Source organism: Toxorhynchites rutilus, chromosome 2 (genome assembly GCF_029784135.1).
Source record: "Toxorhynchites rutilus septentrionalis strain SRP chromosome 2, ASM2978413v1, whole genome shotgun sequence".
Lineage (NCBI taxonomy): Eukaryota > Metazoa > Arthropoda > Insecta > Diptera > Culicidae > Toxorhynchites > Toxorhynchites rutilus.
The window spans coordinates 256,423,000-256,442,102 of record NC_073745.1 but is presented as its reverse complement, the minus strand read 5'-3'; the positions used below and the strand labels follow the sequence as shown (position 1 = coordinate 256,442,102).

The 19,103-nt window shown below is 42.4% G+C and overlaps 2 protein-coding genes across 2 annotated transcripts; both read right to left on the bottom strand.

The window, feature by feature from the left end:
- Window positions 1-14,251: 14,251 nt before the first annotated feature.
- LOC129766834 (uncharacterized) lies at window positions 14,252-15,844 on the bottom strand. Its single transcript, XM_055767434.1, has one exon. The coding sequence runs from the start codon at window positions 15,842-15,844 to the stop codon at window positions 14,252-14,254; it is 1,593 nt and encodes a 530-aa protein (XP_055623409.1).
- A 1,497-nt stretch (window positions 15,845-17,341) lies between these two features.
- On the bottom strand, window positions 17,342-18,625 carry LOC129766833 (uncharacterized). The gene has a single exon (XM_055767433.1). The coding sequence runs from the start codon at window positions 18,623-18,625 to the stop codon at window positions 17,342-17,344; it is 1,284 nt and encodes a 427-aa protein (XP_055623408.1).
- Between the last annotated feature and the right edge of the window lie 478 nt (window positions 18,626-19,103).

Genomic DNA, 19,103 nt, shown 5'->3' with positions numbered 1-19,103 from the left:
CATAAGTACAGTAGAACCCCGATTATCCGCGGAATAGTCTGGCTAGCTCACCGCGAATAACGAAAATCGCGGATAATGCAATGAAGGACTAAAAATGAGTTTCAAACACGAAAAGAAGTATTTCAGCATGAAAACCAGGCTTTATCAATATAAAAATCAATAAACTATCCATCTGGAAAGTCGTATACACCAATAGTCAGATAATGTGAATGCCATGGCCAAAACCAAAATACATGAGCCTATCACTCACAAGCAAATTCCGGAAAGGTTTTGGTAACGTTGCTATTACGGTAAATAACCTGGAAAATTCGTGTTAGAATGCTTTTTACAAAATTCTTCGAGAACGGATTTCTCGGTATTTCCCCATGTCTTGACTTGATCAACCGTGGTGTACTGCTTTCCCTCAGCGTAGATTCTGCGTACTAGAATCCCCCAAAAATTTTCAACAGGATTCAAGTCTGGCGAGAAAGGCGGCCATTCCAATAAGTCAAGCTTTTGGTCCTTAATCCATTGCTTAGTTTCCTCGCTGGTATGAATAGCGGCATTGTCTTGCTGGGATGTGAAAAACGGCAGGGGAGAGGATTCCATAACATGTATGTAATCCTTGCTGTTTATTTTGAAGGATGTGAAAGCTATCTTCAGTATTCCGGTGGCTCAGAATCTCGCCCGAACCATGCACGAACCTCCACCAAAGTTCATGGTGGAAAAATACAGTTCCTCCTGCCGTAAATCACGTCAGTACGAAACCATCAAAACCATCCAAATTGAACTTTTTTTCCGTTACTGAAGATAACCTGGCTTAAAAATTAAAAAATATATATAAAAATAAGAAAAATGTCGTCTTACGTTGAAGAACTTTTCGTTATGGTATATAGCAAAATGTATTCTTTTGAAAACATTCCTTGTCATAACATCTCAAAAACGCGTATCGTTGTGAGATGGTGTAAGATTAGGAGCTTTAATCTGTTTTGCCCTCTTTATGTATGGACTTTTTGCCAAAACTTAACAAGTTGTCTCTAGAGAAACATTTAAATTCATAGATTGTTTCATTTGCATAAGCGATTGTGAAGTATTCGAAGCTGTTTTAACTATCTCCCGCTCACATTGGTCAGAGAGCTTCGACAACATCCTGCAGAACATAGAATACATCGGCTGTAACATTTAGTCCTTGATCAAAGAAATACGCGGGCATTACATCCTCCTCCCTGGAGACTACTAATAGAAACATAACATGGGACGGAAACTTCGTTGACATGACGATAGGAACCTGACTACTATCTGGTGCAAGTCACCTGTTATTCTTCCGACTCGCCTTTTGATCTCGATTAAAAAAAAATCATCAGATAAAAAGAATACAGAATTAACATGATGAGGATGCTTCAACCGACTCAGGATATAAGCGTCCAAGATTCGTGGCATATATCTTCTAACCAGTGTTGCCACACGTACAGATTTATCTGGAATGGTACCGATTTTTTCGTTATTTTTGGTACAGATTCTGCTCGGTACAGAGTACAGCTTTTCGTCAAAAAGTACAGATTGGTACAGATTTTCTTCACGCGTGAAATTTCTTACATTTGAACAAAGCAACGTTGAGGTACATGACGACTTTTACGCCGCACTATCACTTGGTGCTGCTGATCATAAAAGCATTTACAATGTAATGATTGATCAGTTTCATAAGTACGAAATTCCTCACAAGGTTCGTCTGAAAGGATTCACGTCGGACGGTGCGACGTATGTTTTGACCCAGATCAACAAATTGAAGCGTTTGTTCCAGGCTGAGTAACCTGAATTCACGATGCCACATGAAGAGCTGAAAGATTTTTACTTGATCATTCTCACTAATATATGCGAGGAACCTTACATTGTTTCAATGTCCAATGCTATTAAACATGAAGATCATTTGAAAATCGACTAGAATTTTAGGTTCGAATAGCAGCAGAAGAAATTATCAGAACAATGGACAGCGAAAGGCAGTTCATTTCAAAAGATATTTGTCGCAGTTTTATCGTGGAGCTGATCAAACAAATGAGAAAAGATACGATTTGAATGATTCGACGTTCAAGGTTGCGGCAGTGTTAAATCCTAGAAACATCCCCAATTTGACAAGCATTAACGTTGTGATAGAAGCATTTCCAGGATTCTACAACGGAAATGTACAAGATGTAGAGAATTAATTCCGTACTCTAAAGATAAAATTACTCCGTAAGGAAATCACAATTTCAGAAAACGAGCATGTGCAAGGGTTGGTGGACAAAAAATGGATGCGTAAAAAGAATTGACGGTTCGCTCGCATTTTCGGTATTTTCGGTATTTTCGGCTTCGATGCCTTGTTTGTAACGTTCTCGCTATGCCTCACTCCTCGGCAACTGTCGAGCGATTTTTTTCTGAATATAATCAGAACAAAAATAAGCTTCGAAGTCGACTCAGCCACGACACGATGAACGCTATTTTGAGATCAAAAGATTTGGTCAAACATCGTTGCGGAAGCTCGAAAATTTTAATAAATGATAGTATGCAATCTAGATTAAGAAAAAAACTATGCATAAGCATCATCAAACACACGAATGACTTGCAAATGTAAATGTAGTGTTTGTAGCAAATGAATGAGTTTTTTTTCATGCTAATAAATTATTATTTTCTCTACAACGAATATTTTCGATAGTATAAATTTTTGGTACAGATTTTTAGAGATGAATTACAGATGAGAAAGGTTTTAGACCCCCCTGGTACAGATTTAAATGTGGCAACACTGCTTCTAACAGAAGTTGAGGACCAATTAGAAATTCAAGTTGGCGACACTAATCCATATGGGTGCCATTTTGACACCTGCTCCTTCTTGGATCACCCTTGTTTGCAATTTCATCATGAGTAGGCTGACGCCTGAACAATGCCTGTAAATTATGCAAATTTTTACGACAACCATGGTTCATTTCGAGAAACTTATCATCGCTCATCGTCCAATTTAACATAATCGACATAATCGTCAGTCATTCCATTATTAGAGCGTCACTTTGAATCTACAGGATAACACGCGTTCTGTGCATGACGGCACTTGGTGCGCTTTATGGACCTGTGCAATCATTGGTCCAATTGTCTTCAAAACGTTCGGTAAACGAATAATTTCGCGTAATGAAACCGTGAATTTGCCTCCGAGATCATGCGATTTTACATCGTTGGGCTTTTTTTGTGGAGCTATGTGAAGCATCTGGTCTACGACGATAAGCCGTAGACGATGTTGCAAAATTGGATTTCTTGATTGGACTTCCACCAAGTGAGCCGACGGCACCACTTACGACGACTACAGGAGCCGAACGTTGCTGCAACATATTCGCAGCGTCTTGAAGCTGCGTTACCGGGGGTAGACGAACTGGATGCTGTTCCCCTCGATGAATGCTGGAACTCCTTAAAATCAGCAATTAGCAGCACAGCAGAGACCGTCATCGGGTATGAACAACGAGGACAACGGAACGAATGGTTTGACGACGAGTGCCGAGCGCTCCTGAACGAGAAGGATGCAGCACGCGCAGCCATGCTGCAACGAGCGACTCGACAAAACGTGGAACGATACAGACTGAAACGAAGGCAGCAAACACATCTCTTTCGGGGAAAAAAGCGCCGCCTGGAAGAGAAAGAGTGTGAGGAGATGGAGCTGCTTTATCGTTCTCGAGAATCGCGGAAGATCTTCAAGAAACTAAACGCCTCGCACAAAGGCTTTGTGCCGCGGGCCGAAATGTGCAGAAACAAGGAAGTTGGCATCTCGACGAACGAACGCGAGGTGATCGAAAGGTGGAGGCAGCACTACGATGAACACCTGAACAGCGCGCAGACAGGAGACCTAGACGGCGTTGAGGAGGACTACACCGGTGCAATGAACAACGACGACGTTCCACCCCCGACGATGGGTGAAGTTAAGGAGGCCATTAATCGGATCAAGAGCCACAAAGCAGCTGGTAAGGATGGCCTCGTAGCGGAGCTCTTCAAGGGAGGGCCGAGAAAACTTGTAGAGTGTATGCACCGGTTGATAGTCAGGATCTGGGACACAGAACAGCTACCGGAGGAGTGGAAGGACGGGGTAATCTGCCCCATCTATAAAAAGGGCGACAAGTTGGATTGTGGGAACTATACGGCCATCACAATCCTGAATGGTCCCTACAAAATTTTGTCTCAGATCGTCTTCCGCCGCCTATCGCCAATAGTAAGTAGATTTGTGGGAAGTTATCAGGCCGGATTCATGCCCGGTTGCTCGACGACGGACCAGATATTTACACTGCGGCAGATCCTCCAAAAGTGCCGCGAGTATCAGGTCCCGACACACCACATCTTCATCGACTTCAAGGCGATGGAATCTCCTGTCTGCTCTTCAACGTGGCGCTGGAAGGTGTTATGCGGAGAGCGGGCTTCAACATGCGGGGCACGATTTTCAACAAGTCTAGTCAGTTTATCTGCTTCGCCGACGACGTGGACATAATCGGAAGAACACATGCAACGGTAGCCGACTTGTATACCCGACTGAAACACGAAGCAGGGCTGATTGGGCTTGGGATCAATGCGTCTAAGACTAAATACATGCTAGCAGGAGGGACTGATCGCAACAGAGTTCTTCTTGGTAGTAGTGTTGTGATCGACGGCGACGAGCTCGAGGTGGTAGAGGAATTTGTCTACCTTGGCTCGTTGATAACAACTGACAACAGCAACAGCCGTGAAATTCGAAGACGCATTGTCAATGGAAGTCGAGCCTACTATGGGCTCCGCAAATCCTTGAGGTCCAACAAATTCCGACCCCGTACGAAGTGTACCATGTACAAATCCCTAATTCGACCGGTTGTTCTCTATGGGCACGAAGCATGGACGATGCTTGAAGAGGACTAACAAGCGCTTGGAGTTTTCGAACGCCGAGTGCTCAGAACAATATACGGTGGTGTACAGGAAAGCGGAGTATGGAGAAGGAGAATGAACCACGAACTGGCGCAACTCTACGGCGAACCCAGCATTCAGAAAGTCGCCAAGGCTGGACGAGTGCGATGGGCAGGGCATGTTGCAAGATTGCCGGACAGCAGCCCTGCAAAGATGGTGTTCGCATCGAATCCGGTAGGAACAAGAAGGAGAAGAGCCCAGCGAGCGAGGTGGTTGGACCAGGTGGAGCAGGACTTGGCAAGAATCGGTGCAGCCGGGAGTTGGAGAACTGCAGCAATGGATCGGGATTATTGGCGAAAAATTGTGAAGAAGATCTAATCTCTCAATGGGATGTAGTATCATTATAAATAAAAAAATAAAAGTGAGCCGAAGTTACGAAATTACGAAGTTTGTTTAATATTCAAGAATTTCTCAGAAAATAATACTGTTGTCAGAAGTAGGCATCAAGTTGAAATTGTCCGACAAGTTTCTACGTGTTGTTGGTTGCTTTCCAATGTATGTAAGAAAAAAATACTGTCGACTGTATTAACCATCAAAACCTATCCCATACAAGCAGCAGAACATAAAACCTAACATAATATTTTCACTACTGCTAGGTAATCGGAAGGTTACTATCTATGCTCACTGTGGGTACCGCATTCGTTTTCAAGTATAAATTCGTTTACCCCAACCTCATCCAGTCCCACGCAACGCGAATCGTAGTCGGTGGCAATGTTCGGCTATTTCACTGTAATTAAAAATTAACACGATTTTGTGGAATGACAGAGAGCTCCCCCGCCAACAATCGAAGAGGTGGCGGCGAGCATAAAAGCGCCACTAGAGCATGGACAATATGGCAAATAATAGAGTGATTACGAGGTAGGTGATTACAATAGAACTGCCGCCCCGCCTGGCTAACGGATTGGATGGGAAGCTGCGTGTTTGACTCGCACGTTCGAAGTGTGTGACTTGTCAGCCAATGTGACAGAAGGCACACACCATAGTTCTGCTGCAATCCACCGACGGAGAATAGCTCTGGTGGCAACGTTAGAGCAAATAGGGATTGGATGTGCTACCGGTTGTCTGATTTGAGTTTGTATATTTTGTTGTGGGGGGGGGGGGGGGGCAGGGCAAATCGACAGATGTGAAATCACAAACAAAACATTGCTTGTTGCAGCGATAATGATCTGGGAGCATATGGCAATACGTGAACTCTGGGTTTTTAGATTTATTCGAGAGGAAAGGTGCGTGCTCGTTGACCTTTACCTGTAGATACCAGTTCTCATTTACGTTCTTTTGATAAATATTTAAATTTTCACTTTCATCGTCGCTAATTTAGAACAAAAAGAATTACATATTTCACACGATCTATTCACATCTCTAATCGAAGTGCAGAACATTGATCTGGACCTTATATGATTTTTTCGTGTTAATATTATCAAGCAATACCTAATCATCCGTGACATGTTGTGAACTTCGCATGGTTCTTAACGTAGGAACGTGCCACCGCTTGTGCAATAAACGATGTTGTCAACACACAATCCAGTAGTTAAATATGTAAAGATTAATGAGGGAGTTACAGTTTAAATGCTTGATGTTAATCAAAGATCATCACATCCGCTCGAATAACACGCCGTGAGCTTATCCGTGGAATGTGTATTACAACAGGATTGAACGTAGGTGCTCGTAACGCAAGCACGAGCAATTAACCATTGTAGTAAGTTTGACAGATAACGGGACATGAGAAGAATAATTATCATTAGCTCAGAACAAGTCATTGTGTTGCGATGACCGACCCCAAGAGGGAAACTTGCAAATTGAACATTAGAACTTTCGCACCTTGTTGTAGAAACCCAATGCGTATGGAAGCAAAGTGCAACGCTTATTACATTGTTCAAACTTTTGCAGCGATAGAAAAGCCCGGTGTTATATTCAAATTGAGTTTTGTTCAGATAAATAAACTTTCAAGGGTATGCTCATGTGGATTTGCCAATTGAAACTAGTTTACATAGTTTAAATACTTTATGTACTCAATGTCCATAGTACGCATTTATATATTAGATTTAGTGAAGTTCAGAAACATCTGCGAGCGTATTATTTTAGTATTGATTACTTATTTTTGGTAGAATATTTCATTGCTCATCAGAACAAGAAAAAATGTTTTCGTGGTCAGAACAATTGAGAAACAAACTAACATCGAAGTTGATGCACCCTGTTTCTATATTTATAATTTATGGCCAAACAATTCAGAGAATTGAGTAATAAACTTCAACCTTGTCTTTAAAAAACAATAAACAAAAATTGAATGAAGTTTTAGTGCGTTCTTCTTCTTCGTATTTCCCGTGTCCAACCCACTACTTCCCAAATAATTAATATAACAAATTAGTTAATGTATCTGGTAAAAGAAAACAAAATCTCACGAAAAAAGTACTACACACGATACAAATTCCACAATCAATAAACCACAACCAAGCGGTGACAAGGACAGTGGAGATGATGATGATCCACTGTTCTGTCCGAAGTGGATTATTGTTTCAATTATGACAGCTCAAGCATATCACAGTCACAACTAAGCAAAATATTTCCCACGCCCAGCATGAATGTGTTCAAATCCCACCATCATCAAGAGCATTTTATCTCGTTTGGCTAATTTTTGTTCGTTCTTACATTTTCTCAACCTTTTTTCTAGCTCAAGCCGCCCACATTTGAGGGGTCGCATTCCATTGTTATTTTTGGGCTTGAAGTTTACCAGTTCAACAACTTGCGAAATTCCTTCGCGGCTAATTAAAGCAGTTCTCAAGATGAATGAGCAGGCGTCTTTGGGTGCGCGCAGAAGGGCACGATAATTGAAAGAATTACGCAACCCGTACCCAGTTCTGGTATACAAATCTGAATGACCTTGCAGGTTAGTAATTATACGAAGAAAATCATCTACCAATGGGTATCTGTGGTGGAAAAATCTTTCATTTTGGCAGAGCTATAATTATTATAACCTTGCCTTGATTGACAGAAGCTGAAATCAAGTTAAACTAATGAAGGTCATGTTGGAATTTATCTATAAGTCTATTGATATGGATCGGACGCAAATTTTAAAGAAGATGAAATGATGCAGGAGTGTTTTCATGTTGGCATTTTTAAAAGTTGTTTGAAAATGGTCTTATTGACTGTCACAAATCGATGCGTAAATGTGATTGATCTTGGAGTGATTATGTGTCTCAAACGATATCAACAGCGAAAAAAGAACATTGTTGTCTCATTATTTCATTTAAGTGCTCCCACTAATAAATCAAACATCAGATACAACAGTGTACTCTCAGCAAACTGAACCAAAGGCTCAGAGCATATTTTTTTTATCCCTTTTGTTTATTTGAGGCTCATTAGCATTTTAGCTGTAACAGAGCCGAATTTTAATCGTGTACATTGCAGATGTTTATCTTATCTATAAATTAGCACATTACACAGTTGCCATTTAGGCGTAAGTGTTTTCCTTCTGTTCTTCCATTATCCAGTTAGACCGGACAGCGGAGACAATTGATTGATCATTGTTGAGTTATTTATAGAACAGCAGCCCGATGTGTCTTGCTGAGCAGAGCAGTTGTATGGATGAATCGATCTTATATCGACCGTGCATCGATCTCCATCGCTGATGATAGTTACGTGGACGCAGTTATTCTGTAACAACACAAAGATGGTCAATGAGGGCCCTGAGTTTTGAGCTCACGATCGATCGCTTACTAAGCAAACGCGCAACCAATGTGGCTACAGAGACCTCCTGCGAGCATATTTATTGAAACACAGCGATATACTTTCTGAACAAGCCCAAGGCTTGAAGCTTGGATGATAATTATTGCAGTTCTGCAGAATGGCACGCTTAACCTTATCTGAATTAAGTGGGCTACTCATACAACGTCCCGTCATCGTGAAGTCAACGTAAAGTAATGAAATGTCAAATATTCTCCCGTGGAAATCGTATGGTAGCATTCACACACACACAATCACCGGCAACTTTGACGTCGGCAAAATAAGTTCAAGAGAATAGTTGACGGGAAGGTGACGGTGAATCTGTATGTGTAGCGCACTTTAAATTCCGCACGTCTCAAACCTTTGTTGTATGGTAATTCATTTTTTCAACTTTTTTTCGTCAGTGTCATTTTTGGAAACAAAATGAAAAATGATTTTTTTGCGCCATCAGTTAACTTTGAAAAATCATAACTCAAAAACGAAAAAAATGCCTCTCTGGTTTCGACATATGTTATGTGAAAAATCCTCCTTTTCAGAAAAAGTATAAAAAATATATAGCGCCCTTGGTCCCGAGACTATAAAAACAATAAAAAATACAATCAATGATAACGAGAACAGAATTCTCTGAAAGTGTTGTATTTAAAAAGCAGCTAATTGGCTTTAATTTGATATGTCGATTATCTGAATCGGTTTAGTAGTTCAAAAGTTATGATTTTTTGAAAAAAGTCATTTTTGGAAAAAGCGGAAAAAGTTGATTTTTCAGACAACTCTAAAATGGAAGTGGAACCCTATTGAAAAAAATTAAAATTACAAGTCTGATGTTTTGCGATAAAGAACAAATCTACCTACCGAAAATCTGAGAACCACTATATCGGTTTGGCATGGAATGGCTGTATATATATAAATAAAAAAATAATTGGGTGCCAATTTTTATTTATTTTTTCTATTTATTATTTTTTTATCTATATTACATATAGAAGGGTGCCAATGAAAATTGTCATCTCGAATTTCAAAAGGTTACTCCATAAAAATGTTCACCACCGCAAAAAAAACACCCTAAGCAAAATATCGGGCCCTATTATAGAAATCGAATCGAGGATTCGATACAATCACTATCACTATCACACCGAGTAAAATCTGGAATTATAGAAATCGAGGAAAACTGCTCGATTCGTTAGCAAGCCCGAATGTCAGCGGTTGTGATGAAATATTTTGAAACAAGTCTGAAATGTTTCATGAAGCACTATAAAAAGGATGCCAAATCTTTTTTTGAGGCACCTGCTATTAAAATGTATTTCCAAAAGTGTTAATATGGTTATGTTTTGGAGTAAATTGATATTTCCTCAAAGAATAAAGCTTAATAGGCGTAAGGCACGCATGCATGTGTAATAAAAACGACAGCGTGGTACAATTTGCTGTACAAAAAATATAATTATTAGAAAATTTATGGAATTCCGTAAAGAGTCATGCACGAATTTCACTTTTTTTAGTAAAACAATTTTTGTTATTCATGTAATGCAACATGTTATATTCATTTAGCTTTGATTTCTTGTTGTAGCGGCGTCGATAGCTTTATTGTATTGGGGCCACCACCTGTCTGTCACCTGGCTCTAAATTCTCGCTTGTTGTGTGCTAGTGTTTTCTTTACATTTCCCCTCATGTCAATCCAAACCTGTAATTTAAATAAAATCATTATTGTTTTGCAGGATAGCTTTAGCATATGGTATAGAGCATTATACCACTCCGACCATTAGTTTGATCTATTGTAGTGAAAGTGGTATAGTTTGGCATAGTATAGCAATAAAAAAGAAAATTGCTGCCAAAAATAACGTACTAATGTATGCTAGTAGAAGTAAGCAATTTTTAGGTAGGAAATTCGGTTGAAAGAAATTCAAAGAGTATGATAAAATTTACTTATGAAAGTTATGTGTATCGTAAAAGAAATACTTACTTTCTGCCATTCTGAACCTAGATGCATTGGAGGTCTCAGTGCATTAAGCTCCTCTCTGAATTCCTCCAACTTTTCCTACACCGGGATTATATTAGAACTGCCTCCACAAAAACCTCGAGCAATGTCTACATTCGCTTCCATTGTTTCAAGGAGCCGTTCAAACTGGAGGTGATTTGGTTTTTTTTCTTCCGCCACTGAAATATGCGCTGGAAGTAAATTCTGCATTGTAAGTTATAACATGATTAGTATAAAGGACAACTGAACACTTACCTTGTATAGACTATTCTGGCAGCACCGTAAAACAAATGCTGATCAAAACAAACGAACATGTGTTGCAAATTGCATATATTGAAGCGTTTCTGAAATGTTTCCCAAAGGGATGCAAGCCAAAACAAAATAATTCTCTGAAGATATGCAACAAGTGTACCAAACAACTCGAAAAGTTCTGACACTTGCATCTATAGTTATCACTCGCTCGGTGCTATCGAATTGCTCGATTTATATAATAGTAAAATAGAGCTAACGAACAAAATTCTTATCGTCTCGATTTCTATAATAGGGCCCAGCTCAATCGGAATTTGGGGGGGGGGCACCAACAGTGGACTTTTTGTTTAGAAAGTGTCAACTGGAAACGACAGCAAAAAAATTGGAAAATGGTTTTTATAAAAGTCCCCTATTGATCCGCAGTCAGACGAAAAGTTTATCTTTGGTCCCATAGCTCGGTCAGGGCTTATCGTGTTAAATAAGCCGAAAAAACTAGTGCATACTGGACAGGAAGAGGCAGAATTGTTTGATGAAGTATCGTAAGTGAAGCACTGGGCGGCCTTACGGAAGTTGGCCGGAACCTCAACCATGGCCGATGAAAAAAATTAAGGTCAGCATGTTCTTTTACCTTTTCGTGGCTTTGGTGGTCAGCTGTCTCTCCATTTTGGCCTTCGTTCTAAAGTTTTCTATCGGGCGACAATATTTATCTCCAGCTGATCCATCCTCCAGTGATCTTTTGGCATAATGGGCGGATTCCAGGTTCGGCATAAAGACCACATTACCTTCGCAACTTCCGGCAAGCACTTCGTACTGTATACGAGTTCACCATGTGACTCGAAAGAAGGCCGACTTGGACATTCCCTTTCTTATCGGTTAGAGAAGGACCTTCTTCTTGAGTACTTGATGTGGATGATATATTCGATGTCATCACTTACCTGGGGAACGTAAATTACCCGGTCCCCGGCCATTCGTTGGATTCTAGCATCAAGCACGTATCGTCTTCCATTATGAGCACGAAGAGAAGTTTTTCACTTCTTTCGCCGGAAAAAAGTTTTTCACCAGCACCTCAAGCTACTTATTCTGGGGTATTGCCTGCTGCTCAGCTACGGCTGGTCTCGTCTGACCTTTCTACATAAAAATGTCCATTTTGGCCAGATTCTCCTTCACCGTTTGGCCAGTTGCTTCGATCTCCCGGCAGGGAGAGGATGTTGTGAATACCAGATCGGCTATATCTGGCGGACACTAAGTGCCTTAGGATGTTCAACTCCTTCGCTGTGGAGTGGAGCTGGCAGTATGAAAAAATCATCAAGTTGCTTGACAGTGCAAGGGTGCGAATCAACAGCCTTGAATCTTTGTTGTAGGCCTAATAAACGTAAGATTTAAGAAAAATTTGTTCCATTAAATTATCTTTTGTAGTTTTTTTAATCGCCATCCGAAATTAGTTTATTTTTTTAATGCATACGTTAGCACTAAAATCGATGAAAAATGGATTGGAATTTTCGAGCTTTCCATTCGATAAGTTGAAGAAAATTATAGAATTTGAATCGTGCTTGCCAGGCTTAAATGCTCTGACTGAGCGTGATTTTCAGGCATGAACAAAATCTAAACCACCGAAAAATCACAACTGAGTTCCGATACTTAGAAAGAAATAATAAAGATCAGGTTTAATTGCAAGGACACATGTTAAGAGTTTCACGAATAAATGAGACTCGCTAAACTATGATTTATGTTCACATAACGTATATACATAACGTTTTGTTTTTTTTGTGTCCCGCGTTAGACCTCTGACCATCTGGTCACTTTATTCTAAGAGGTTTTTTCGATATATGATATCGTTGGAAAGTTACAGCTAAAAGTATGAGGTCAACTCAAGGGATATAGTATTGCTGTACGAATTTTTAAACGCGTTTTTCTCTTTCCGTTTTTTTTGTTATCTTATTTTTTCGATTTTTCATGAGCTTTTGAACAGCGATATTTCGTGAGAAATAACTCATTTTTAACAATAATGGCCGTCATCTTGGAAATTTTTCGAATTTTCAAAAACCCATTGCTTCAGGACCGATACCACCAGCAAGATACTGATTTTCAGACAGTATTTGCGCATCCAGCCATCAACAATGTAATAATCATTATTCGTCAATTAAAAAAATGGAAAAAACATATTCAAATAAACTTTAAAAAATAACCAAAACACCCGAACATTTAACGTAATTCCTAACATCCGAAAAATAAATAAAAATTCATTATTTTTCGACCTTCTAGACAGGGGTCCTACCTTGAGGGAGAGTGGCGCAAAGTGTTCAAAATTTGAGTTTTTTGAAAATCGTGGTGATTTTTGATGCCGAATGTCTTAAAATTGCATCAAACGCCGATTTTCAAAAAACTCAAACTTTGACTGCTTTGCGCCACTCTCTCCTATGTCCGATTGAGCTGATAATATGCATAGGATGTTTCTTAGAGTTGATGAAAATTTTTTATGGGGTAAGTTTTTGAAAGTCGAGATGACCATTTTCATTGGCACCCTAATATACAGACATTCCATGCCAAAAAAAAAAGTTTTGTTCCATGTCGCAACATATTAGACCCGTTTTTTCTATTTTGTCATTAGGGTGCCCAATTACATTTTAGGGTGATCCAAAATCAATTTATTCCTCTTTTTTCAAAAATATTTTTTTTTTAAATTCATAATGATTAGCACTTAACCACTCTTCTTCAAAAATACGACACGAAAACTCGCGACTACCGGTTAAAAAGTTAGCAAATTCGCTAAACCGCGAATATTTAGTCGGACTGGTTTGGAGACTCGATTTTTAGCTTTGAGAAAAGCTTTTTTGGGGAAATGCTGCTACACAAAAACACCCGTCTTTCGGTTATAGAAAACTGAACCACACGCGACAAGATTCACTTCAATTCTGATCTTTATTCTATGCACAATATATACAGTGTGGAATTGCTGCTATTGTTTCACAGCATCTTTAGCGCACACTGGGTGCGGTTGCGTGATTATTGGATAATATTCGGAATTTCATTAATTATTATTTACAGTTTTTTAACATTCCGGCCGCCAATGAAATTCGGGGAAATTCATCAGTCATTGACGGGGAAATTCATCAGTCATTGACGGGGAAATTTTGTGATGTCTTCATTGACGGAATCTCGGTTGAGAAGGCCTCCTTCCAGCATCCAAGGGAATTCGCAGTTCATGGTTAGTTGATTCTGGAAATGTGGAACATCTGTCACCAGATTGTGTTGGATTTAACGAAAATAAATTTGTGATACTTAACTAGGGTTAAGTCTCTGTAACGGGGTCGGTCCTCCGACCCACGTGACGAGGCTTTAGTGATGCCATTGAACGCAATGTATCGGTTGTTCAGGATAGCACAATTTGATGTTGATCTAACTGCTGAGGATGGGCTTCCAGCTGTAGACTTCTTGGTTTCTGGGATGATTGGGGTTGAATTCGACGCAGAGCTTGTTGATCGCGCGTTTCGTTGTACCGGTACTCGTTCTAACAGTGGCGACCCGCACTCGCCCATCAGAGCCAGGGTGAATGCTGATTACGCGTCCGAGTGGCCACTTTTGAGGAGTAATGTTCTCCTCCTTTAGGACAACGATAGATCCTACGGCGAGTTTGTCAAGAGCTCGATTCCAGCGGTATAGGTTTTGCAGTGTTGCCAGGTAATCTTGGTGCCACCGGGACCAAAAATGTAGGGAAAGCTTCTGTACTCGTTTCCATCGGGACAAACTGGACTCTGGAACCTGTTGCTTATCTGGATCAGGCATCATATTCAGCGGTCTGCCGACTAGGAAGTGTCCTGGGGTCAGAGCGAGTTCTTCGTTTGGATCGTTCGGTAGAGGAGTGATCGGGCGTGAATTGAGCATCGCCTCCACCTGTATAAGTGCAGTTTGAAGTTCGCACTCCGTGAGATGGGCATTGCCCATGATTTTACGAAGCAAGTTCTTCACGGATTTGACGCAGGCTTCCCAAATTCCACCGAATGAAGGTGACCGTGGAGGGATGAACTGGATGCCATCTTCTGTAACTTCCTGCGTCACCCTTTGTTTATGCTGCTGGGACAAGAACAGCTTCCTCAGCTCATCGAGCTCACGCTTGGCACCCACGAAGTTTGTGGCGTTATCGCAGTATATGTGCGCAGGTTTCCCTCTGCGCCCGGTGAATCGACGAAGGCTGGCGATAAATGCTTCGCTGGTGAGGTCAGAGACCAGCTCCAAATGAGCTGCTTTTGTTGCCAGGCATACATAAACCACGATATATGCCTTAAAAAACGGATTCCTCTTGTTTCTAAGAGATGTGCGTACGTAGATAGGACCGGCAAGGTCTATACCAACATTCTGAAACGGGTGCGCCTGGTTGACCCTCACTGGAGGGAGTTGCCCCATTAGCTGTTCTAAAGGTTTTGGTTTAGCTCGAACACACGTAATACAGCGGTGTACGATCTGTCGAACCAAGTTTCGACCACCTAGAGGCCAGAATCGTTGACGGAGGGACGACAGCAGTAACCCGGGGCCAGCATGGAGGGTCTTCTGATGTTCTTTTGACGCAATCATTTCGGTCAGGTGGCACTTCGCGGGGAGAACGATGGGGTGTTTTTCTTCGATAGGAATCTGGGCGTTGTGTAGCCGGCCGCCTACACGGATTAGGTCGTCCACGAGTTGCGGATGAAGATATCGTAGTCTGGATTTACGATCCACTTGAGCAGTGGTGGAAAGCTGATGAATGTCTTTAGCGAAGTGCTGCATTTGGGTTCGGCGAACTAAGGCGAGCAGAGTTTGGTCGATTTCAACTGCGGTGAGAGGGCCAACGAGAGGCTCAAGGCGATTCTTGTGACGATGGCAATTCTCAGCAAATCGTCGAATGAGTACACCGATTCGAAGCAGTGAACGAAGGTTGGAGTAACGGTAAACTATGTCATCGATCGGTTCATCTTCGACGGCTGGCAGAACGACAATCTTGCGTGCTTCAGACATTTCTGGAGGGAGTGATTTGACCAAAACGTATTTTGCAGGCCATGATAAGGACGATGTGCGCAGCCACTCTGGCCCGTGCCACCATAGATGATTTTCTGTGAGGTCGTGCAAGTTCGCGCCCCGAGAAATGAGGTCGGCTGGATTATCCTCAGAAGAAACATGGTTCCAGACAGCATGAGCGGTGAGCTCCTGAACCTCAGCCACCCTATTGGCCACAAACGTCTTCCATGTGGACGGTGTTGCGGACAGCCAATTCAGCACAATGGTGGAATCAGTCCACAGGTAGCTGGTATATCAAAGCTCTCCATGGCTTGGACTAAAAGTTTGGATAGGAGGTGAGCAGCTCACAGCTCTAAACGCGGGATGCTTTTGGTGTCTATCGGAGCAACCTTTGACTTCGACATCAGGAGACGCACTGTGCAGGATCTAGACGGAGTAATTGAGCGGAGATATAAACAGCCACCGTAGGCTGCTTCGGAAGCATCGCTGAAGCCATGGATTTCCAGGTGCTCGTATCCTGGATTGATTACATGGCGAGGAATACGTAGCTGAACCAGAGTGGAGAGATTTTTGTGGAACTCCTGCCAATCACTGACGACTGCTGGAGAAACTGCGGCATCCCAGTCCAACTGAAGTTTCCAAAGGCCTTGGAGCTAGATCTTCGCCTTTGAAATAGTTGGTCCAGTAAGCCCTAGCGGATCGAACAAGCTGCTTATTTGCGACAGTATCGTTCGTTTGGTTAGCGCGGAACAATCCTTCCATTTTGGTTGTTTGAATGAGAGTAGGTCAGTAGCAGGTTCCCAGCGCAAACCTAACGTGGTGACAGACGCTTCGTGGTCTAGATCAAGTAATGTTTCGGTTTCTCTAAGTTCCGGTGGTATAGCTTCTAGAACGGCCTGGCTGTTGGAGGACCACTACCGGAGTGGGAGTCCAGCGGTAGCAAGCATGGCAATGAGCTGTTGGCAGGTGGCGGTAAGAGATGCTTCGTCGTTTGATCCAGTCAGGAGGTTATCGACATAAAAGTCGCGGCGTAGCACTTGTTGCTCTTCTTCGTCAGCAAGTTTCTTCAGCACCCTTATCGCCAGAAACGGGGCACAACTGGTGCCGTAAGTTACGGTGAGAAGTTGGAATATCTTCAGTGGATCATCGGGATGATCGCGCCAAACGATGCTTGTGAGAGGCTGGTCTGCTGGACATACGAGGATCTGCCTATACATTTTCTCGATGTCCGCGGATGCAACGAATTCGTGCATCCAAAACCGTGTAACGATGCTGACCAAAGTCTCCTGAATCGAAGGGCCAGCCAGCAAAACATTGTTCAGGGAAATACCTGACTTGGAAACACAGGAAGCATCGAAGACTGTTCGTAGCTTAGTCGTTGAGCTGTCCGTTTTGATCACGGCGTGATGTGGTACAAAATACCGAGGCTTGTTGTTACGTTCGTCAAGGCTGATTTCTCGCATGTGTCCCAACGTCAAGTACTCGTGGATAAAATTTTTATTTTTTAAAATCTCGAGCTAGCGACCGTTCTAAGGCGTAGAAACGTCGCGTAGCGTTGTTCCAGTTGTCATCCAGCTGCAGCAAGAGATCTTGCCGTTTCGGAAGAGAGACGACATAGCGACCATCGGAACTTCGTTTCGTGTTCAACAGGAAATGTTCCTCACAGTAGCGCTCGGACGGCGACCAACCCTTGGAATGTTGGACTTCTTCCAATTGCCAAAACTTGTTTACCAACTCATCGATTGTGCAGGAATTGCTGAATTGACAATGGCGTGGATCTTGGTGGTCATGTTCTTCCAGCCCACATTCTCCTGAGACCACCCAGCCAAATTCGGTGTTCTGGAGTAGGGGAAGATTACCACCGAGAGAGATGCACCCGTATCGGAGTACACGGAAGAAAAATGCGGCGCCGAGAATCATATCAATGTTGCCGGTAACAGCGAACGTTGGATCAACGAGGTTGACTTGCTTCGGAATCGACCATTCGCGGACATCGACGGTGAGCTTCATCGTAATCGACGGAAGTAGGAGCATTAAACTTTTCAGTGAAAATGGCGACACACGGGAAGAAATGGTAACGGAGGCTTCGTGTTGGACGAGCGTGATGATGTTGCCAATTCCACTGATGGTGATCGGCTGTAGCAGTGGAGTGCGAGGAAGTTGTAGTTTTTCACACAGTGCTACAGAGATGAAATTTCGTTGGGAAGCACAATCCAGCAAACAACGTGCGGTGATTATACGGCCTCTGCTACTGCGGATGTTCACGAGCGCGGTTGGAAGAAAAACGGTTCCTGGGATCACAGCTTGGGATTGCGAGACTAGAGCGTATTCTGGATTCCCGGAAGTGTCGTGAACATGATGAGATAAGTTGACGGATGTAGCAGAGGTGGAAGGTTGCTGGACTGAAGCCTGCACATCGGACTTGACCGACGGTTCACTTGAGGTGGTGTGTGGATCGAGGGCGACGCAACAGGTCGCATCATTAAGCGGCTTGCTGGAAGTGGACGTTGTATTTCCGCTGTCCGTATGAAGTAACGTGTGGTGTTTTCTCGAGCAGACGCGGCAGCGGGTGCCCGAACATGTGTGACCAAAATGAGACGACGAACGCAAACAATTCATGCATAATTTTTTCTGTTTCACCAGATCGGTTCGATGAACGATGTCTAACTTCTGGAATTCGGGACAGTGATACAAATAATGGCTTTGGCCACACTGTTCGCATGCCTTCTCTGATTTGCTGGTGCTGGAACTCGTTGGTGGAACACTGGAAGCGTTCTTCATCGGCGCGGCTACTGGAAAAGCGATTGACTTGGGCTGAGACTTCGGTTTACTGTGAACAGACGAGGATGTGGCCGGGGAAACTGCATGCAATACTCGAGCATAGTTTTAGAGGAAGTTTACCATCTGGACGTATGATGGCATGGAACTCGACTCATCATTGGAGATGCTGGGTGTCGAAGCGGTTCCTCCTAAAACGGAAGCAATGTTGTCGGTGTCGAGTCGCGAGCAATGGTTCTCCCATTCCCAGAGCATACATGAATCGAGACGAATAGATACCAAGTAGACCAGAACCGAGCTCCATCTGTCAGCTAGTTCACCCAAACTCTTCAGCACAGAGATCTGCTGCTCGAAACGATCGACCAACGAAAGTAGTTCCTCAGCTGATTCTTTGCGCATCACTGGAGTGTCGAACAATGTTTTGAGATGACATTTTATGAGTTGCCGCTTATTCTCGAAACGAAATCCGAGTGTCCGCCAG

Coding starts and splice junctions, on each gene's coding strand:
- LOC129766833 (XM_055767433.1), bottom strand. CDS start 18,625: ATGAAGAACGCTTCCAGTGTTCCACCAACGAGTTCCAGCACCAGCAAA.
- LOC129766834 (XM_055767434.1), bottom strand. CDS start 15,844: ATGTCTGAAGCACGCAAGATTGTCGTTCTGCCAGCCGTCGAAGATGAA.